The sequence below is a fragment of the Labeo rohita genome, chromosome 17 (genome assembly GCF_022985175.1).
Source record: "Labeo rohita strain BAU-BD-2019 chromosome 17, IGBB_LRoh.1.0, whole genome shotgun sequence".
Classification (NCBI taxonomy): Eukaryota; Metazoa; Chordata; class Actinopteri; order Cypriniformes; family Cyprinidae; genus Labeo; species Labeo rohita.
The window spans coordinates 19,588,757-19,606,527 of NC_066885.1; the positions used below are offsets into that span (position 1 = coordinate 19,588,757).

The following is a 17,771-nucleotide window of genomic DNA, read 5'->3' on the forward strand; positions in this document are numbered from 1 at the left end:
GAGAGATAAGAAAGTACATTTAGATATCTTGTTTTAGTCTCTGTGAAAGAATATGTGTGTGTGGTGGGAAACAAATTAAAATCTTTAAATAATTTATTGGCTGTCGTTCCATTTTAATTTCATTTATATATATATGTTATGCTCTCTCTTGTTCACTGACAACAGTACAGGGTTAAGATGTCCAAACCCGATAAGAGTCATGTTTGTGTGTGTGTGCGTGTGTGTGACAGTCCCTGGCAAACTCGTAGATGAAAATCTTGATGATTTAGGTCATTTTCCTGTGCGGGCAGATAAGTGTTCTGCTTTATCAGGTAAGATGTCCCTCTCAACAGCACAAACAACACATGTGAACACGCACACACACACACTTAAATGCATCTGAATGTAAAAATACATATATGTACGAAGTTCAACAAAAACTGACAGTGATTCAGCTAGACTGACAATGTAAGAGGTCAAACTAGAGTTTGAAAACAAAAACAAGGATTTGTGAAGTTTGATGTGATCATTATTTCATTATGTGACGTTATTGCCGGTAGGCGGCATCTTCGGCAGTGACAGGCCCTAAAGAACGGGGCCGAGCAAATAAGCTTTGGCATTTTTCAATAAGCAATATGCCTAAAATCACTGCTTTGCCGCTGTTGGAGCGCAGCAGCCATCTATTCAACCCCAACAGGACATGAGAGCAGATAAGCGAGGATGAGCCGCAGTCTCAAAGAAATGAAATTGCACGTAAATATAATAAAAAATAACGGGAGTAAAAAAAACGGAGATTAAAAACACATTCTATTAAACAGATGGTTAAAGAGGATTTTATTCCAGGAAATATGACAAGCGTGTAAAAGAGAGAGAGCGGAGGGAGGGAGAGAAATGGTGGTTGTTTTTTGGTGAGTGAACCGGTGAAAGCCATGTCTTTAACCAGATCAGATTCTTGAAATTGGCTGTCAAGGCAGGATTGTCCTGAGTTATAGCTGTCTATCACCCCCGCTCGCATGGAGACGCGCCGAGCTGCTGTCGCCTTCCCCTGCCGCAAAGCATCTTAAATTTTCAACACCACCATCTGTTACAAAATCTAATTCACATTCCGCCCATAATCGGGTTTACCTCTGTAATACCCGTTCTGCCACTCTCTCTCTCTCTCTCTCTCTCTCTCTCTCTCTCTGCACGGAGCCCGGTCCCCAACCCCGAACCAAACACTGTCCATGTCTGCAGGCACACTTTCATTAGGGTGAAAGAAGAGTCGCAAACAGTCGAATCATTTTTCAGCATCTTTGATGCTTTGATGGCAAAGACGGTAACATCATTCTACCCTCACTGAGAGAACTACCACAGCTATGTGCTTTCTTTCATTACAGTTGTCTGCTATAAGTTGTCTTTACTATAATAATTTACTATTTATAAACACACACACACAATAATGTAGATAATAATGCTAAAAATAATACATATAAAAATAAAAACTATGTAATATATTAATACATATATTAATAGATATGAATGAATAAACATTAAAAATATAATAGAAGTAATGATAAATGCATTATATTTAGACTAAGTACTGCTAACATTAAGATTGAAAAACTAATAAAATTCAAAAACATCATAAATAATGTAATGTATCAACAGTAATATGAATCAGAATTATTTTAAATAACTAAAACTATATCTGAAACTATAATTAAAACCATATTTTTTTACCTGAAATAAACTAAAACGTTAAAATAAGATGTTCAGTGAATTAAAACATAAATAAATAAACAAACAATTTCTCATTTTAATTTAATTTAAATTTATGAACTAAAATAACTAAAACTGAAGTATATAACAAAAAAGGGACAAAAACACATTACTTTACTATTTGTAACACATTACAAATTACTAAAACTTTAACCAAAACTAAAATGAAAATGAAAAAAAAAATAAATAAATTGTACAAAATAATTAAAACTATAATATGGTAATATAATATAATAATAAGCTTTCACAGCTATGCTGTTTCTTTTATACTAGTTGTCTGAGACAATAATAATTATATACATTTCCTATTTTACTATATTAATTTACTATATTTACTATACATTAACACACACACACACACACACACAATATAATAATATAAATAATACCAAAAATAATACATATTATAATACATTATATAATAATACACATAAAAACTATACATAATATATTAATACATATTAAGACATATATTAGAAATTAATTAATAAACATTTAAAATATAACAGGAGCAATGCTAAATGCATTATATTTAGACTAAGTACTGAAGTACTTAGTACTAAGTACTAAGTAACATGAAAAGGAAAAAAAAAAAAAAAAAAGAATATTATAAATAATGTAATGTATCAACAAGAGTATAAATCAGGAATATTGTAAATAAAACTAAAACTGAATCTGAAACAAAAATTAAAACCATAAAACCATAAAATTTTACTTGAAATAAACTAAAACGTTAACTGAAAAAAAGTAAAGACTTTTGTTTTTGCTTTTGCCGAAACAACATTTTCATTTGAATTTAATTTAACCTTATGCACTAAAATAACTAAAACTGAAGTATATAACAAAAACAAAAAATCAAAACAAATCAAAACTACTAAAAAATAAAAAAAGATTTAAAAAAAATGATTCAAAGTACAACAGTATCTCAGTAATACTAAAATAACACTGATATGAATATCTTCTTGTCATTATTCAGAATCAAAGATAATATTAGAGAAATAAATTTTAAAAAATGCTTGAAATTAAAAAAAAAAAAAAAAGATGTTTATGAGACAAAAACATTATTTTTTTCCAGTTTATATGACCTTTATCCATTTCCAAAACATAATATTTTCCACTACGACACAATTACGTTTTAATAAAATCAACATTCATCTACAGTATTTCCAACAAATGCCCATCACATTCGGCCCTGAGACTCCTGCAAGATTTTAAGTTTTAATACCACAATATAAACCACCTCAGTCTAATAATCCTCCCAGTTATAAACCTGCGATTCAATCCAATCTCCACCCCGCACTGCACCCAAAAGCCCTTCATTTCCCATCTGCGTTTAAGGCAATCTAGTTTATTACACAACCCGCTAAATTTACAGTAACAAGCCGCTCCCTTGACAAATTAATCATTTTCCGAGTATTTGATCATATAAATAAAACAGTGCCTCTGGAGGCCGAGCAGCTAAATCAGTTGATTCCGTTTATCTGGGAAATGGCTTGCATCTGGGTAACAGCTCACCAGCAGATGGAGAGGTTTTTCCCCTGACCCCAGGACCAGGCTTCTGTCTCTCTCACTCCGAGATGAGACTTATCAGAGGTGTGTGCATGTGTGTGAGCAAGCGTTGAAGGTGGGTGTTCGGATTTATTTATCCAAGCACACCTCCATGAGTGTTCAAAGTTCTCCTGGTTCCCAAAGACACCCTGCACTAGTGCATTAGCACATGTTTTTCCCACATATCTGTATGAATCTTAGAGTGACTGAACTATAAACAGTTTGTGTATTGCATGTGCCTGCATATACGACAGTACTGATTTGATGCCCATTGCCGTACGACTGTACGCTCCCAGGCGTACATGTGCGTGTATCTATGCGTGACTAACCTCAAATCTTTGACTACAGCTGCTAGTGAAACAACATGTTTGGTGTGTATGAATGTGTTTGACATGCCTGTTAGCATTAGCATTAGCTTCAATGCACATCAAAAACGAATAAACAACAGTTCAAACTGTGGATGTTCAGAGTGAGAGCCATGTCCTCCAGCTCCCAGCATGCTTTGTTTCAGGCCCATGGCGTGACACTGTACTGCTTGGCAGGGCCTGTCTATCGAAAGCCACAAGCACCGACTATGCCAGTAACGTGATCCTGATTGGCTTAGAGCGGAAAAGACTTCTTGCATGCGAATGGAGCCTAATTGGTTTGACCCAGACTAACCTGTCCCAAATCCAATCCATGTAATACATTTGAGGGCCCCCGTCAAAGCACAGTCACCTTCTTTTAAAAGGTTTGAGTAAATCTCCAAAAAATCCCGCCCTAGGACACACAACCGAACTAAACTGCAAAAACAAGGAAGCTGAAGTCTTCAAAGCGACAAAAAACAGTACTTTTCATACTATTTCTAATTACACCAAAGTAGCACACTGGAGATAATTCACTTGTTTACAGTGTTAACTAACATTCCATGTTTTTAGTAAAATGTTAAATAAAGAAAATCAAATGTACCATTTGAAAATAAATCAAAGAAGCGAAGGCACTTCTCTCTCTGACCCTTCCGTAACCTCTAAAGTAATAACCATAAATGACCTGAAATTACAACAGTCAAACAAAGACATTTTACAGAAGATGGCCTGAGAGAGAAAGTGAGAGAGAGAGAGAGATAGAAGGGCCTGCTGAGGACTCTTAACTGGTCACATCTGGCTGTATTTTATACGCAAATCAGCCCCCACTAAATCTAGATAAAACTCACTGACTCGTGATCGGAGCAATGATCTTCATACATCTAAATTTATATGCTAATCGGAATCCTTGAAGCATTTAACACATTCCTCTGCATCTGGAGGGGGCGACAACCAGCAACCTCTCCAACCTATACCCATAAACTCAACATAAACTTTCCCTATCCGCATCTATAGTCCGTCTAAGCACATCTATCTATCTATCTATAACCATGTGAGGCAGAAACACACGTACAAACCCTCCACCAACACACAAACATTGTGATATAAAACAAATGAAAATGATTTGGTTACTTTGTATTAGTCTTTTGCACATTTATAGGCCCAGGTTTACGGTGCACAATGGGTACAACATGCAGAAGTTACATTCTGCGAGTTGACGACACGCACAAACACTGGATGAACTACGCTAAGACACTGAATGAAGCAAGCATGGATATATAATAGCTGGGCAGGCAAAACACAAACAGACAATTCTGATTTTGGCTTTTGATGACACTATTTTTGGTCCTTTCCTTACCTTTGGTTATATAGAGCATGTGCATCACGCATGTGACTGGCCTCGATGTCGTATTGCTGTTGTGTTCTCCAAGCGCCGCATTTGGCGTACTTATCTTCGCTATTAACTTGGGCCTTTGATAAATTCATTCTACAACAAAAGGGGAGAGCAAGAAAAGGAATAAAAACGAGGGTCAGTGAGGTATTCTGATAAAGAACCATTGAGCCATTAACTGCTGACAGACAGTGACGCAGCTCGGCACTCTGTGAGAGAAAATATTCCTTCTTCTTTCCTGACCGGCATTCTTCAACGGATCGGCTGTAACTGTGCGTCTCCGCCGAGGATCGGAAAAGACGGGCTCTTTTGTTAATGCCAGGCGTTAATTGAAACCGGCCTTGACGTTTTTAACGCACAGACTCATCATTCTAACAAGTCTGAGGTGTCGGCAGATAAAAGAAAGAATCGGGGAGATCAGTGAACGCCCGTGGCCCCTGTACACGCAAGGGCGGGAGAGCCCGTGGCTTTACGGGATGCTCTGAATCAGAGAGGGCAGAACGGCTTGAGAAATGTTCGCTTGACGTACACCAGTTTATTTGCTAAACGTCGGGCATTTCAAGGACAAAGATAGACGCCCTTACTAATCAAAACTCTCAGCTGCAGGTAATCACACACACACAACATGCAGAAAACATTCTAAGACGCCTCAGAAGAAAACAAAAGACTGATTCAGGACTGGACTGGATGTAAATAATCCTCGGTTGTGTGTTAGCACAGCAAAATCTTTATACAAACTTATGGAAATTAATCGAAGTCACAAAGCCTAAGAAAAACACCTGCACACATTAACACACGCTTAAAAGTTCTCGTCTAAAAACAACGAACTCTCCATCAAAGATGGAACGCTTGTTTTTGACGATTCCTAACTGTAGCTTTCGTGCGGTAAAAGTAAAGCACCGGAGAGCAAAGGAAGTGAAGTGGTACGTGCCACAGGCAGTGCGGCTGAGTGTGTGAGTCTGCCACACTCTCTAATTAACAGAGGAGGCCCCTAATTCTCCTTCTCCGTTCCAACTCAGCAAACACGTTCAATGTCATTAGAGCCGCACAACCCCCAACTGTCCCCACACTCGGACTGATGAAACTAATCACTCAACTAATGCTGTGCTTCAGCGGCTGTCTGAGAGAACGCAGCCATGAAGATCTGTCTGTCTTCCTGTCGTTCTCAGGCTCCCGTGTTCGTTTCTGTCGATCTGTCTGCGATCAAGTTTAGGCATTTCTCGGTTGCTGTCCATTTAGATTTTTTTTTTTCGTTTCTAAAAAATCTAGTGCTTTCAGCTTAAGTGTAAGGTTAGAAATTTGATTTCACATTTGAGTTTTAGTATTACTTTTAGTTAATCAATTTCTTAAATTCGACATGAAATCCATATAAAAATTAGGCAGCGTTAGTGCGTTTTTAATAACATTAGTAATTGTCAAATTTTGTTGCAATAATTGCTAATTAGAAGTTAATTCTGAAGTTACACACTTTAGAGTGTGTGTTTACCTCACAAACAGTGGGCAGAACAGCATGTGCTGTGTGTGTGTGTGTGGGGCTGGTGAGCCAGTCAGAGCTTAGTGGAAAAAAGCAACGCACACACACACACGTAATGTGTTGGCTTTAGTTCTGGGCGAGTGAGCAGCGGAATCGATAAGCCCCAGCATCACACACGCCACACGGCCTGATACACTCCTGTTTCTCTCAACTCTCTTTAATGTGACTTTACACACAAACACACTACTGCACTCCCAATGCTAGCAGCATTAAATATCTGTCATTAACAACTGGGATGCTTTTTAAAGCAGTGTGCAGTATTTCTTTTTTTTTCCTTTTTCGTTTAATTCCTGTCAGGCCATGCTGTATATAACAGGACGCATCATTAGCAGCAAACGAGGATGAAAATTACATCAAAAGCCAATAAACTCTTTGACTTTAGTGGCACAATATTAAACATCTGAAAAGAAATCAGAAAGGAGGATTGCATGTAAAGAAGTACATTTAAACAGCAGTAAATACATTTTCGAAGCATATTTATATGCATTTCAAGCATATAAAATCTTTAGAAGAATGTTTATTTAAAATAAACAACACAATACAAAACAACAACAAATAATAAAACATGCACATGCACACGGACATATACAAACACACACATTTATCGCAATCATTCGCTAAACACTAAACACCAGAAAACAACAGATCGATTTCATCTGGGATGCTAAAGTACGGCTGATATTTCAAGAACAGCATTTGTGACAGAGCTATGTAAATAACATGGTAATCGTGGGCTCGTAGTATGTACAGTAAAATTGTTTATTCAAATATAGGGAAACTAATTAGGGTTGGTTTGCTGGATTGTTAAGCACAGTCAAAATGTTTCCTTCAATTTGTACATTTTACAGCACATCACATTAATCATTTACTCACTTTTTTACTTGCATTTGGGGCGACACAACTGTATGAAGTAACAAAAGAAATAATAGAAAAAAGGAGAAGAAAGCTACGTCATTTTATAAAATAAGAAAAGAAATAAAAGAGGAGCAAAATAAAAGAAATTACAAAATAAAAATAAAAGGAGCTATAATAATAAAACGACATTGTCTGATCATCCCCATAAAGCACTGAAAATAGATCAAAATTATACTAACACTGAATTACTTTTATTCAATTTAATTAACATATTCGAAACACTAATTGCCTAGTAGTTTTTAATGTTATAATAATAATATTTTTCATTATTTAAATAAATTATTATTATTAAAACTAAGAACTAAAAGATATTTTTAAGAAATAAAAGGTTGGTCAACAATGAAAACAAGACTAACAGCTAAAATGAAGTGTCACTTCAGATCAGTGGGAGAAACAGGCGCTTCTAGAGGAGAGAATGAATCTATAGGGATCTACCTGAGCCCATTTCACGCTACTGTCAAAACGCCTAAGTACTGCATCCATGCGGACAAGGATTAACACGCAGGACAATGAGCTGAATTAAGCCAAGTGTGTGTGTGTGTGTGTGTGTCTGTGTTGCGGCCATGCTCTGCGACTCACTCATGTGTTGCTATTCCATCTGTGAATAGTGGGGGTCTGATTGATTAGACAGGTGCCATTCTTCCTTATGCAGGAACGGCCGCCCCATGCACGGTAAATGCCATGCCTACACCTCTATGTCTTTCTATCCCTCACTCCTTCCTGACAGCTCACACAGGCTGGTTACTCATACCCTGCTAATTACCCAGTCCTCCAACCACACACGCCTTAAACATTTACACATGCAGAGACGCATACAAACACAAAACACACAAACAGACTTACATGTAACTTCTTAAATGCCAGTGTTATCATGTCAAAGACACCACCGGTGGCGGCTTTAAACCGTGTCAGCAGGGTTTCTTGTTATTGTACGTTGACGAGCACGTGATTTAACCTTTGGGGGTTGAAGGCTGAAGAACGGGACAGGTGGAATTAAACGCGGGCCTCGCACGCAGGAGCAGCACAGGCAGCGTGGCCGGCCACGCGGCAGATGGACTGTCAGCTTTAATATGACGGAGCGCGTGCGGGCGCTCCAGCCTGGAAGCACGCGGATCTCTACGGGAATGCAGCCGCTCGCCCGCGCAACAGGGGCTGGGAGCAGACGAGAACCGAGCTATGAAGCGCAAACACACCCGTCTGACACATCACACAGACTTGCACAGGTCTACGCTTACACGTTAAAAAATTCGTTTTGCTATCTGCAGATGCATGTGATGCAACCCTGAGTTCAAACTGTGCCATAGGCTGCAGTCAGGTACATCCGGACCCTGTCTGGAAAAATTACCGGGCATAAGCAGATTTGTTCAAAAGCCTCCCATCAGGATCGCTTTGATAATCTACAGCAGGGCAGAAATAACACTCGTTCGAATTAACTCAAAGTCAAGAAATTTCGCATTCTAGATGAAAAAGAAACAATAGCTTGTGTTTGCCTAAGCGTTTCCACGGGGACACGTTTAAACAGGTTTTAAAAAGTCATGTTAAGCAAACACAGCGAGATAATGTACATAAAAGTGCTGGAGAAAATGACATACACAGGCTTGATTTAGCGACATTTGAATTTCAAATGCAGCACGATTCTCCAAGGATTTCATCATTCTGGTTTATTTGAGGGAAAAAATGGCCTGAAGGTGTGCATATAAGTATTAATACATATGTTTGTGACCCTACAGATGCTCAAAGGTGTTTTACACATAAACGGGCGAAGCGCTTTAACAATAAAATTGATTTTTATCTAAACACTTTTTTAAAAAAATCCCTTTAATGCACTAAAATAAATACATTTTAGGCAAAGCATAAGATAAAAGAGAAATAAAATGATTCAAGTGTCCAAAAAGCGCTGAAATTCAGCAATTTCAAAGATCTAGAAAAGCTCCACAGCTGACTGGAAGGAATCGGGCCTTACATGGTAAGCATCATACTGATCTCATCACACACACACACACACACACGTGATGTATGACAGGAGAAAGCGCAGAGAAATATTTCACTGTCATCCGTCACCCAGCTGGGCGATTCATTTCCCTTTCTCTGTTACGAGACCACCACAATTTCACAATTTCATTGAAGACCAATGAAGCTAAAAGAGATTCAAAAATCAGTACGGATTCACACCACTAGAGCTGGAGAAACTTTACCGCCTTTGGAAGCTCTAACATCCTGTACTTCCACACATATATGTGACCCTGGACCACAAAACCAAACATAAGGGTGAAGTTTTTGAAATTGAGAATTATACATCATGAATAAATAAGCTTTCTATTGATGTATGGTTTGTTAAGATAGGACAATATTTGGTTGAGATACAACTATTTGAATATCTAAAATCTAAGGGTGCAAAGAAAATAAAATCTAAATATTGAGAAAATCGCCTTTAAAATTGTCCAAATGAAGTTCTTAGCAAAGCATAATACTAATCAAAAATTAAGTTTTGATATATGACTTAAGGAAATTTACAAAATATCTTCATGGAACATGATCCTTATTTAATATCCAATTGATTTTTTGGCATAAAAGAAAAATTGATTATTTTGACCCATACAATGTATTTTTGGCCATTGCTAAAAATATACCCGTGCTACTTAAGACTGGTTTTGTGGTCCAGGGTCACATTTGTGTTCTTGTGCAGACACATCACCATTAACAAGCAATTGTAAATGCAACATCAATTAATTTTTTTTATTTTACATTCTAATTTTCAATAATTCACTAATGTACTTTTTTACACTAATGCATTTTTAAACTACAAAACCAACACACAAAGACACATTCAATTTGTTGCAATGCATCTTCTGTTGAGAAATAACTAAACAGGAAGGGAAAACAGATTCAGCTACATCCGCATGCCGAGAGACAAACGGTGAGTCTGCTGGGAGCCGGTGGAAAACGCAGTGGCTAAAAGCACTATTTTTACACCCTTATCTAGCCCTCGTGGACCCTCCTGCTTCTGGAGTGACCACACTCCCTATTGACCTGCTGTAACTGTATCCTACAGGCTCTCAGCCGGCCCGCGCCTGCTCTGCTCTGCCTCTCTCTGGCACGCAGCAGGCCGAATCATCCGCAAAATAAGCAAACGGCAAACGAAGGGAATAAAGCTAAATTCTGGTGAAATCGCTAATGCCGGTGGGTCATTTTTTTGTGAGAGTCTCAGCTGGCGTGGCCTTGTTAAAACCCTTATTCAACTTCTCGTAAAAATCGCCGCACTGCGTTCAGGAAAATCCTGATGGATTGATGCATAAATCACACAAATTGACAACTGCATCATCAGACTCTCACGGTGTTTTCATGTGCGCGGCACCTGCGTGCGAGCGTTTCACACGAGTGTGTGCGTCCGTCCGACGGGCCACTTATTGCACTTTTTAACAAAAGGGCAAAAATATAGCTTCCCTTTTTCCTTACGGCCCCCCCCTCCGGCCTCTCTTTTCTCCTGAATGACAGGCCGCTGGAGGGGCCGGGAGGGAGGGGGCTCTCTTTTAACTGGAGTTAATTACCCTTGGAATGCCTCAGACCCCTTCAAATAAGGGGAAGTGGCAATGCTCTGTCTCCAATAAGCAGGACAGCGTAAAGACAAAGAGTGTCCAGACAGTAATCGACAAGGGGCCACGGAAAGAGAAAGACATGTAGGACGAGCCACGACACCTCTCACACAGGGGAATGGGATGGAGCCAAATCAAGACTGAACGGCAACAAAGGCCTCCTCGCGCACGCACACACACCCCGCACATGGCAGAATAAATAAATCTGCGCCGTGCATATTGACATCATTTGACAGATGAATTAAGTAAATGATTTTATAAGGAGATTAAATGGAATTTAATTTACACAATCTCTCTTTATTCCTGCTGATCCCAGCCTCTGGGGTTTCATTCGCCTCTCGCACGAGAGAGAGAGATGGAAGGGAGTACGAACGGGTGGAAGGAAAACGCAAAATCAAGTTTTCTTCAAGGGCCACAGGGGGGTTTCAGTGTTTTAAAATCATCCGCAAAAGCGACAAAAGGTTGAACATGCATGAGTGAACGCTCAGACACCTTCTGCACGATTCTGCGCTCAACTATTCAGCCCACTGCAGAGTCCAGCAGTGATTTTACACACATGACACCCGCGCTTCCACTGGACATTCACACTCCATTGCCTTTAAAAAGCTGACTGCTTGCTTCTGGCGAAATTAAAAAATGTCAAGCATTAAGCGTTGGTGTAATTTTCTTCCTATGCTTTTTGCTTGAAAATTATTTCTTGTTTTTATATATACATACACGTATGCTTTAGAAATATATAGAAGGTTGAGTAAAAATTAAAACAACTGTAAAAAACATGCATGTAATTTTAAGACAATCTTACGAGAAGCTGCATGAATTTCTTTGTGTAAATATGAAAGTCTTACAAAAATGTCCTCACTCATTCGTTTGACAAAACAGAAAACACGCTGAACAATCAAAGTTGTACACCACATTTGTAAAAAAAATGTATAAAACAAATTCTAAAATTTTTAAATAAACTATTTGTTTTTATTTTGTTCTTGAGTTTTAAAAACATATATATGATATTAATAATAACAAATTTCTAAAACAAAGGTTTCCATCATAATTAAAATAATCCAAAAGAAATACAAACACGCGTCACGATATCTCCAACCGTGAATGTAAATATTAAAATGAGCGTGCAGATGTAAATATACATGCAGACGGTGAGAGTCTGTAATTATGATAATAGCTAAACCAGCACTTGTTGTTATTACCATCATTAATATACTAATTAGAATCTCAGTAGTCAATTTGTGTTAAAATAAAGATCAAACAGCGAGCGAGCGCCAAATGGCTAAAAGGCTGTGAGGAGCCGACACTCTTATCTCCGAATTTCCTTTCATGAGTCTGAATAATCCAGTCAATCTAATGATCCCGTGCAGGGTGTGTGCCAACACATCCACGCCATCGCTGTCATTCCATCAGCACACAATATTTTAAATCTCAATCACGAAATTCACTTTCACAACTACGTTAGCGTGTTCCTCAGGTGTGTTTTTAAACGCTTTCAAGCTGAAGTTGAGCTGGTTGTGTGTTGTATTTTGCAGGATGGTGGCTGATGATTTAGAAAAGCTGGATTGTGATCTTTCTGACACTTCTCAGTGTCTTTTTCTTTTTTTTTTATACTGTATGTGTTGTCAGCTCACAGTTCTTTTTTCTTATCAGCATTCATATGCAGCACAGGTCAGAGGTTAATAGTTCTGCTGTCTCTTTAATCAAACTTGTACATGCACTTGTTCTGCCACATCACTTTTTTATCATAAAACACTTATGATGTAATGAATGATGTTTTAAGTGCACATGACTTGCAGCACATTTAGAAATGATTACTTTTAAATGTATGTATTTTTACAAAACATATTAGTCAAGAACAGCTACGAATGTCATTTTAATTACACTTCTCATCTATTATATTTTTAGTACAATTTAGCCACACAACTAAACAAAAAGCAGGTATTCAGAAGAGTATTAAAGTCTGTCAGTGATGTCTAAATCAGTGCAGGCTTGTTTCCTCGCTCTGCGCTGACAGAAGCGAGTGGGACAGAGATAAATATGAAGCTAAGGAGCTGTTCTCTCTGCCGGCTCCTGGACCGTCCGCTCGTGCCCCGCGCACTCAATCCCTCCCTCCTTCTCTCTCTCTCTCTCTGAGCCAGCACACCGTCTTTAATGCATTTAGCGGGCCACATGCTGTGCGACCAGTCTGCGATTCAAGCCACCTAAGACCGTTTTCTCCCTTCTATCCCGTGGCTTTCTCGTCTTTCCCTCCTCCCTCGGCACTCTCTCTCTCTCATGTTGTTTTTTCCGTCACACGCTCCTAATGATTTACACAAAACACACTCTGTCCTGTCAGGATTGCTGTAATAGTGGATAAGCCGTCAGCTACCGGCACAACGTACGTACGCACGCACACTCGGCTCCAGACGCTACCTGACAGCGAAAACAACCTTGACAGGGAGGACTACGGTGACCACATGCACACATAAACACAGGACAGGAACTATACGGACAAAACAAACACTGGAAGTAGAAGTAGAAGAAATGAAAATGTACCTACTGTTGTTCGGAGTGCAGGGAAAAACACTCAGGGAGCGAAAGTTCTACCGAATCCATGTGCGCTCTGCGATCATCGTTTGAGCAAACCTCTTCTATAAATTAAAGTTTTCTCTCTCTCTCTCTTTCTCTCTGGCTTCTCTGTCTCCGCTGCTCTCTCTCTCTTTCTCTCTGTACCTCCTCCTCCTCTCTCTCCCTTCTGTGACTGAGCAGTGCAATTAACAGGACCGTTCTCCCGGTGACAGCCTATAGGCACAGCCAGTTGGGACCAAAAGCTCTTGCACTCTTCTAATCAAGGACTTAAAGCCACGATTGCTGCTCATTAATATGAAGCAGGGCTTTGCATATGCAGTCCCCCCGGCCCTCCCGGGCGCCAGATTGGTGGCTTCCCAGCCAATTGGAGTGAGACAGGGCAGTGTCTGCGCCCACAGAGAGACGGAGCGGGGAGAGAGGGGAGGGGAAAGACAAAGAGCGAGCGAGAGAGAGAGAGGGAGAGAAGGAGGGAGGGGGAGTGGTGTAATGAGAGGGAAAGTGGGGGTGAGAGAGGGTTTAAAGCAGCAGCCCGCGTCTCTCCCTCAGCAATGCTTATCGGCTCGCGCTGTCAAGTGCGCAGATAAAACCGCTCACTTTGTTGATACAAAACATTGTGAATGAAGCCGCTTGCTGTTCGCTTTGCATCCGCCTCTGTTTGCTCGCTCATTCGCTTCCTTCATCCACCTGCATGGGAACATTCAAAAATGTGTTATAAACAATCAACACGTTTGAATTTAAAAGCACCGCTTGTTTTGCGATAAGAAAATTTAGAATGTTGCGAATGTTGTCGTACGCTCTAAGTAAGTGGAAATACTGGATACAGAGCTGAAAAACCATACCAATCCACCGCAACATCATAACAGCGGCCCATCACAGCAAAGGGAGTGGACACACGCTACCGTGACCACATCACTGACAGATACAGCGAGAAAAGGCTGAGGAAAGATCAAAGGCACCCCTTTGTTCTAGAATGATTGAGCCACATTTGCGGGGCATCCAGGCTGCCGGCGCGCGCCGTTCGCAACTACGTGTGTATGTTTACGTGCGTGTCACAGGCTCGCTGCATTTCCAGCAGCAGCAGGGAAGATATTGCTGGCATCTCAGCACACCGCAATTCCCCACTGATAAGAAAATTCAGGAGCCGCACCGGCCCACAAACCATTGTGCTTGCCCCACCACGCCGCCACAGAAATTGCATCTGACCGTCTTTCATATTCCAAACTTGCGGGGATTTTTTGGAGACACACGTCTCTTTAAAATGCCCGTCTTAGGTCTCTGAATATGAACTAAACCTGTTTACTGGATCTCATATACGAACGCAGATTTCTTTGATTGATTTTTAATTGATTGCTTTAATGGTTTTAATAAACATGAAGTCATATAATCTTTTATCTATTTTTTAAACAGTCCTAAAACTTTGAATATACAGTATTTTTTTATTACAATAGCACCTCTTACTACTACTAAATAAATAAATAAATAAATACAACATTAGTTTGGTCTTTGTCATTACTTAAAACCTCGTTTAAGAAAACATTTCAAATGAAAAAAAAAACCCATATTCGTATGAAGCTGTTTATCCCGTCTTTTTTCAAAAATCCACATAAATCTAAAATTAATTAATTAATTAATTAACAAATAATAATAACAACTGACAATGTAGTGAAACTGATCTTTAATGATACAAAAATAATAATAACAATAATAATCTATATCTAATCCACTATAATAATAATAATAAACTATATTTAATCTACTGTTTTTTTTTTAAATATAGTATGCTTATATAACATTTCAGTACTGTCATTGTCATTTCATTACTTAAAAACCAATTTCACAAAATATCATTTTTTTTTAAATAACTCCATATTTGTACGAACAGCTATTAAGTCTCAGGTAGGCAGCAGGTGCGTTGTGTAGAGTAAGATATATCGAATGAGAGATGCACATCAACAATAAAGAGGCGCAGATCAATGCAATGCACACATCACTGAAAACTAATATCTTTCGGGGAAATTAGATCTACTTCTAAACTGCACAAAGAAAGCAAAAGCTTGATATGGCACATATAGAAACGACTGAGGGAAATTCAGGCTTTTGAATAACAGATGGGCAGAAAAGAGAAAAGGAAACGCGTTTGAACGATCAGAATCATGTAACTTTGTTTCCAGAAGTGTAAAAGACTGCTAGAAGATTATTTTTATTACATGGGAGTGTGTTGCCATTGCTGAAGGACACTGGGTCTAACAAAGGAGTTTTGAAATAACACTCTACTGTTTCCGACCATCCAACACACACACGTTCACACTTCGAAAGTTAAATTTGCTTAATTTATTCATCTTTTAAACAATGTACAGCCTCTGCAATCTTCGCACTGCCAAAAAACAAGGAAGGCACATGATTAAAAAATACTAAAGTGGTGGTTTCAAAGCACCGCTTGGAAACGACAGCCAGCCGACTGCCATTTGAAACTGTTTTAATTGCACGGTGACGAACGGAAATGAAGAGGATGAGGAGAACGGGAACCGCCGTAATGTTTGAATGTAGATAGGAGGGATACCTGTGTTCACTCAGGTCCCGTGAGACCAACAAGCATCCCTCATATTAAGATCCACGTAGATCAAATGCAAAGCGCTGGAGCTAACAAACAGCGCTCATACTTGACGACCTACAGTAAGATGCACACTGAGATGAATGAAAATGACAAAGAGGAAATCAGTTAGATGGACACGTTGAAAGTGCCTGAAAGCCATTTGAGAAAAGAGGTTAAACATGAACGCTCAGACTTTTTTCACTGCCGACATGCTTTTTTTCATTTAGGTTTCACAGCAGGGGTGCAGTGTTGTGTCCGGATGTATTGATTCAATTACAGTGGCCCGCCTGCTTTTGACAGAACCCCCTTTAGGTCACATTTCCATATCTGTGCTGAATAAGCGGCTGTGACCCCCAAACACTAGCCACGTGGTGGTGGAACATCACTCGAAACATCACTCCAAACTTCTGTCAGCAACAAAAAGTGAGGTAAATCTGACTGTGACAGCAACATGCTAACAACAATGCGTTCTTAGCAGCACAAAGTTATTCAGAATCGAGCCTGGCTTCGCTACTACACGCTGTCATTAACAGCCTTTAATCCCTGCTGCCCCGCTGAATACATTTGAACTTAAGTATGCACGACTAGTCTGCGCTGATTGCAGCGGCTGTCGATACGTGTCAATAGCTGCCCATCTTTTTCATTAGCAGTTTTAGCACAGCGCTTCTGCTTCTATTGTTCAGACGGTGTGTGTTTTACAACGAGCCGCGTCTCGCTTTCAAACCGAATCCCGTTCTGCCACAGGAGACGGACGAGCATTCAATTCACAAGCCGGCAGTTTGAAAGACGAGCTCTGAGATGTAAAAACAAAACGCGTTAGGCGCTACCAAGGACGGGTATGCAAAGTCTCGAAATGGATTTGAAAAGACTCCTGGCTTTTGTAAGGGGTTGTGTGCGTGAGAGCGTGTGTGAGTGTGTGTCTTTTTTATTTGTGTGTGTGAAATGTTAAAGACAGGGATGACCCCTTTGGTCACTGGCTGTTGACATGTGGCTAAGAATTATCAGGGCTAGCTTGGCGGAGCATCAATCACGGCAGTCAGTAGGGGAGGGCAAGTTCACTTAGGTCACATGTCAGCCGACCGGCCGCCGAGCATACAGTCAATGTGGCCGCCGCTGGAGTTGTTTAAAATCAACTTGTCAAAAATTGGGCTGTAATAAATTCAAGAGGCAAGATGCTTATTTGTAGCCACTCGGGTCAGCACGGGGCGTCTCAGAGTGAAAGCTCTCGGGCTGAGCGGGGAAGCGTAGTACAAACAAAAACATTGCATAAATGTGATGCTGTTGTTTTTATATTCATAACAAAATTTTAAAAAATGCAGTTTAATAGGTAATTTAATAAAATAATTAAAGAGTTATACTTAAAAGCTGTGTATGTGTATACACACACACACATATTTTATTTACATATTTTAATAGGTAATTATTTTTAATACTATATTACAATGTGTGTAGGTATAACAATGTATATGTATGTAAATACATGTAAATGATATAATGAAAGCTATTATATGTGAGCTTGGGAAAAGATTAAACATTTTTAGGGATTAAT

At 39.3% G+C, this 17,771-nt stretch overlaps 1 protein-coding gene across 14 annotated transcripts in view; it reads right to left on the reverse strand.

Annotated features, from left to right (window-relative positions):
* The window catches only part of esrrga (estrogen-related receptor gamma a), a 212,192-nt gene that overhangs the window by 80,931 nt on the left and 113,490 nt on the right, over positions 1–17,771 (reverse strand). For 7 of the 14 annotated variants that reach the window (XM_051133261.1, XM_051133269.1, XM_051133258.1 and 4 more), the window contains one exon: positions 4,987–5,115. The exons of 2 other annotated variants lie outside the window; for them this stretch is intronic. In XM_051133261.1, the coding sequence (XP_050989218.1) occupies positions 4,987–5,114 (128 nt within the window). In that variant the 5' untranslated portion in view covers position 5,115. Of the gene's footprint in view, positions 1–4,986; positions 5,116–13,596; positions 13,894–17,771 lie in introns of those variants that run through there. 5 more of the 14 variants (XM_051133257.1, XM_051133256.1, XM_051133255.1 and 2 more) reach the window with 3 other exon arrangements.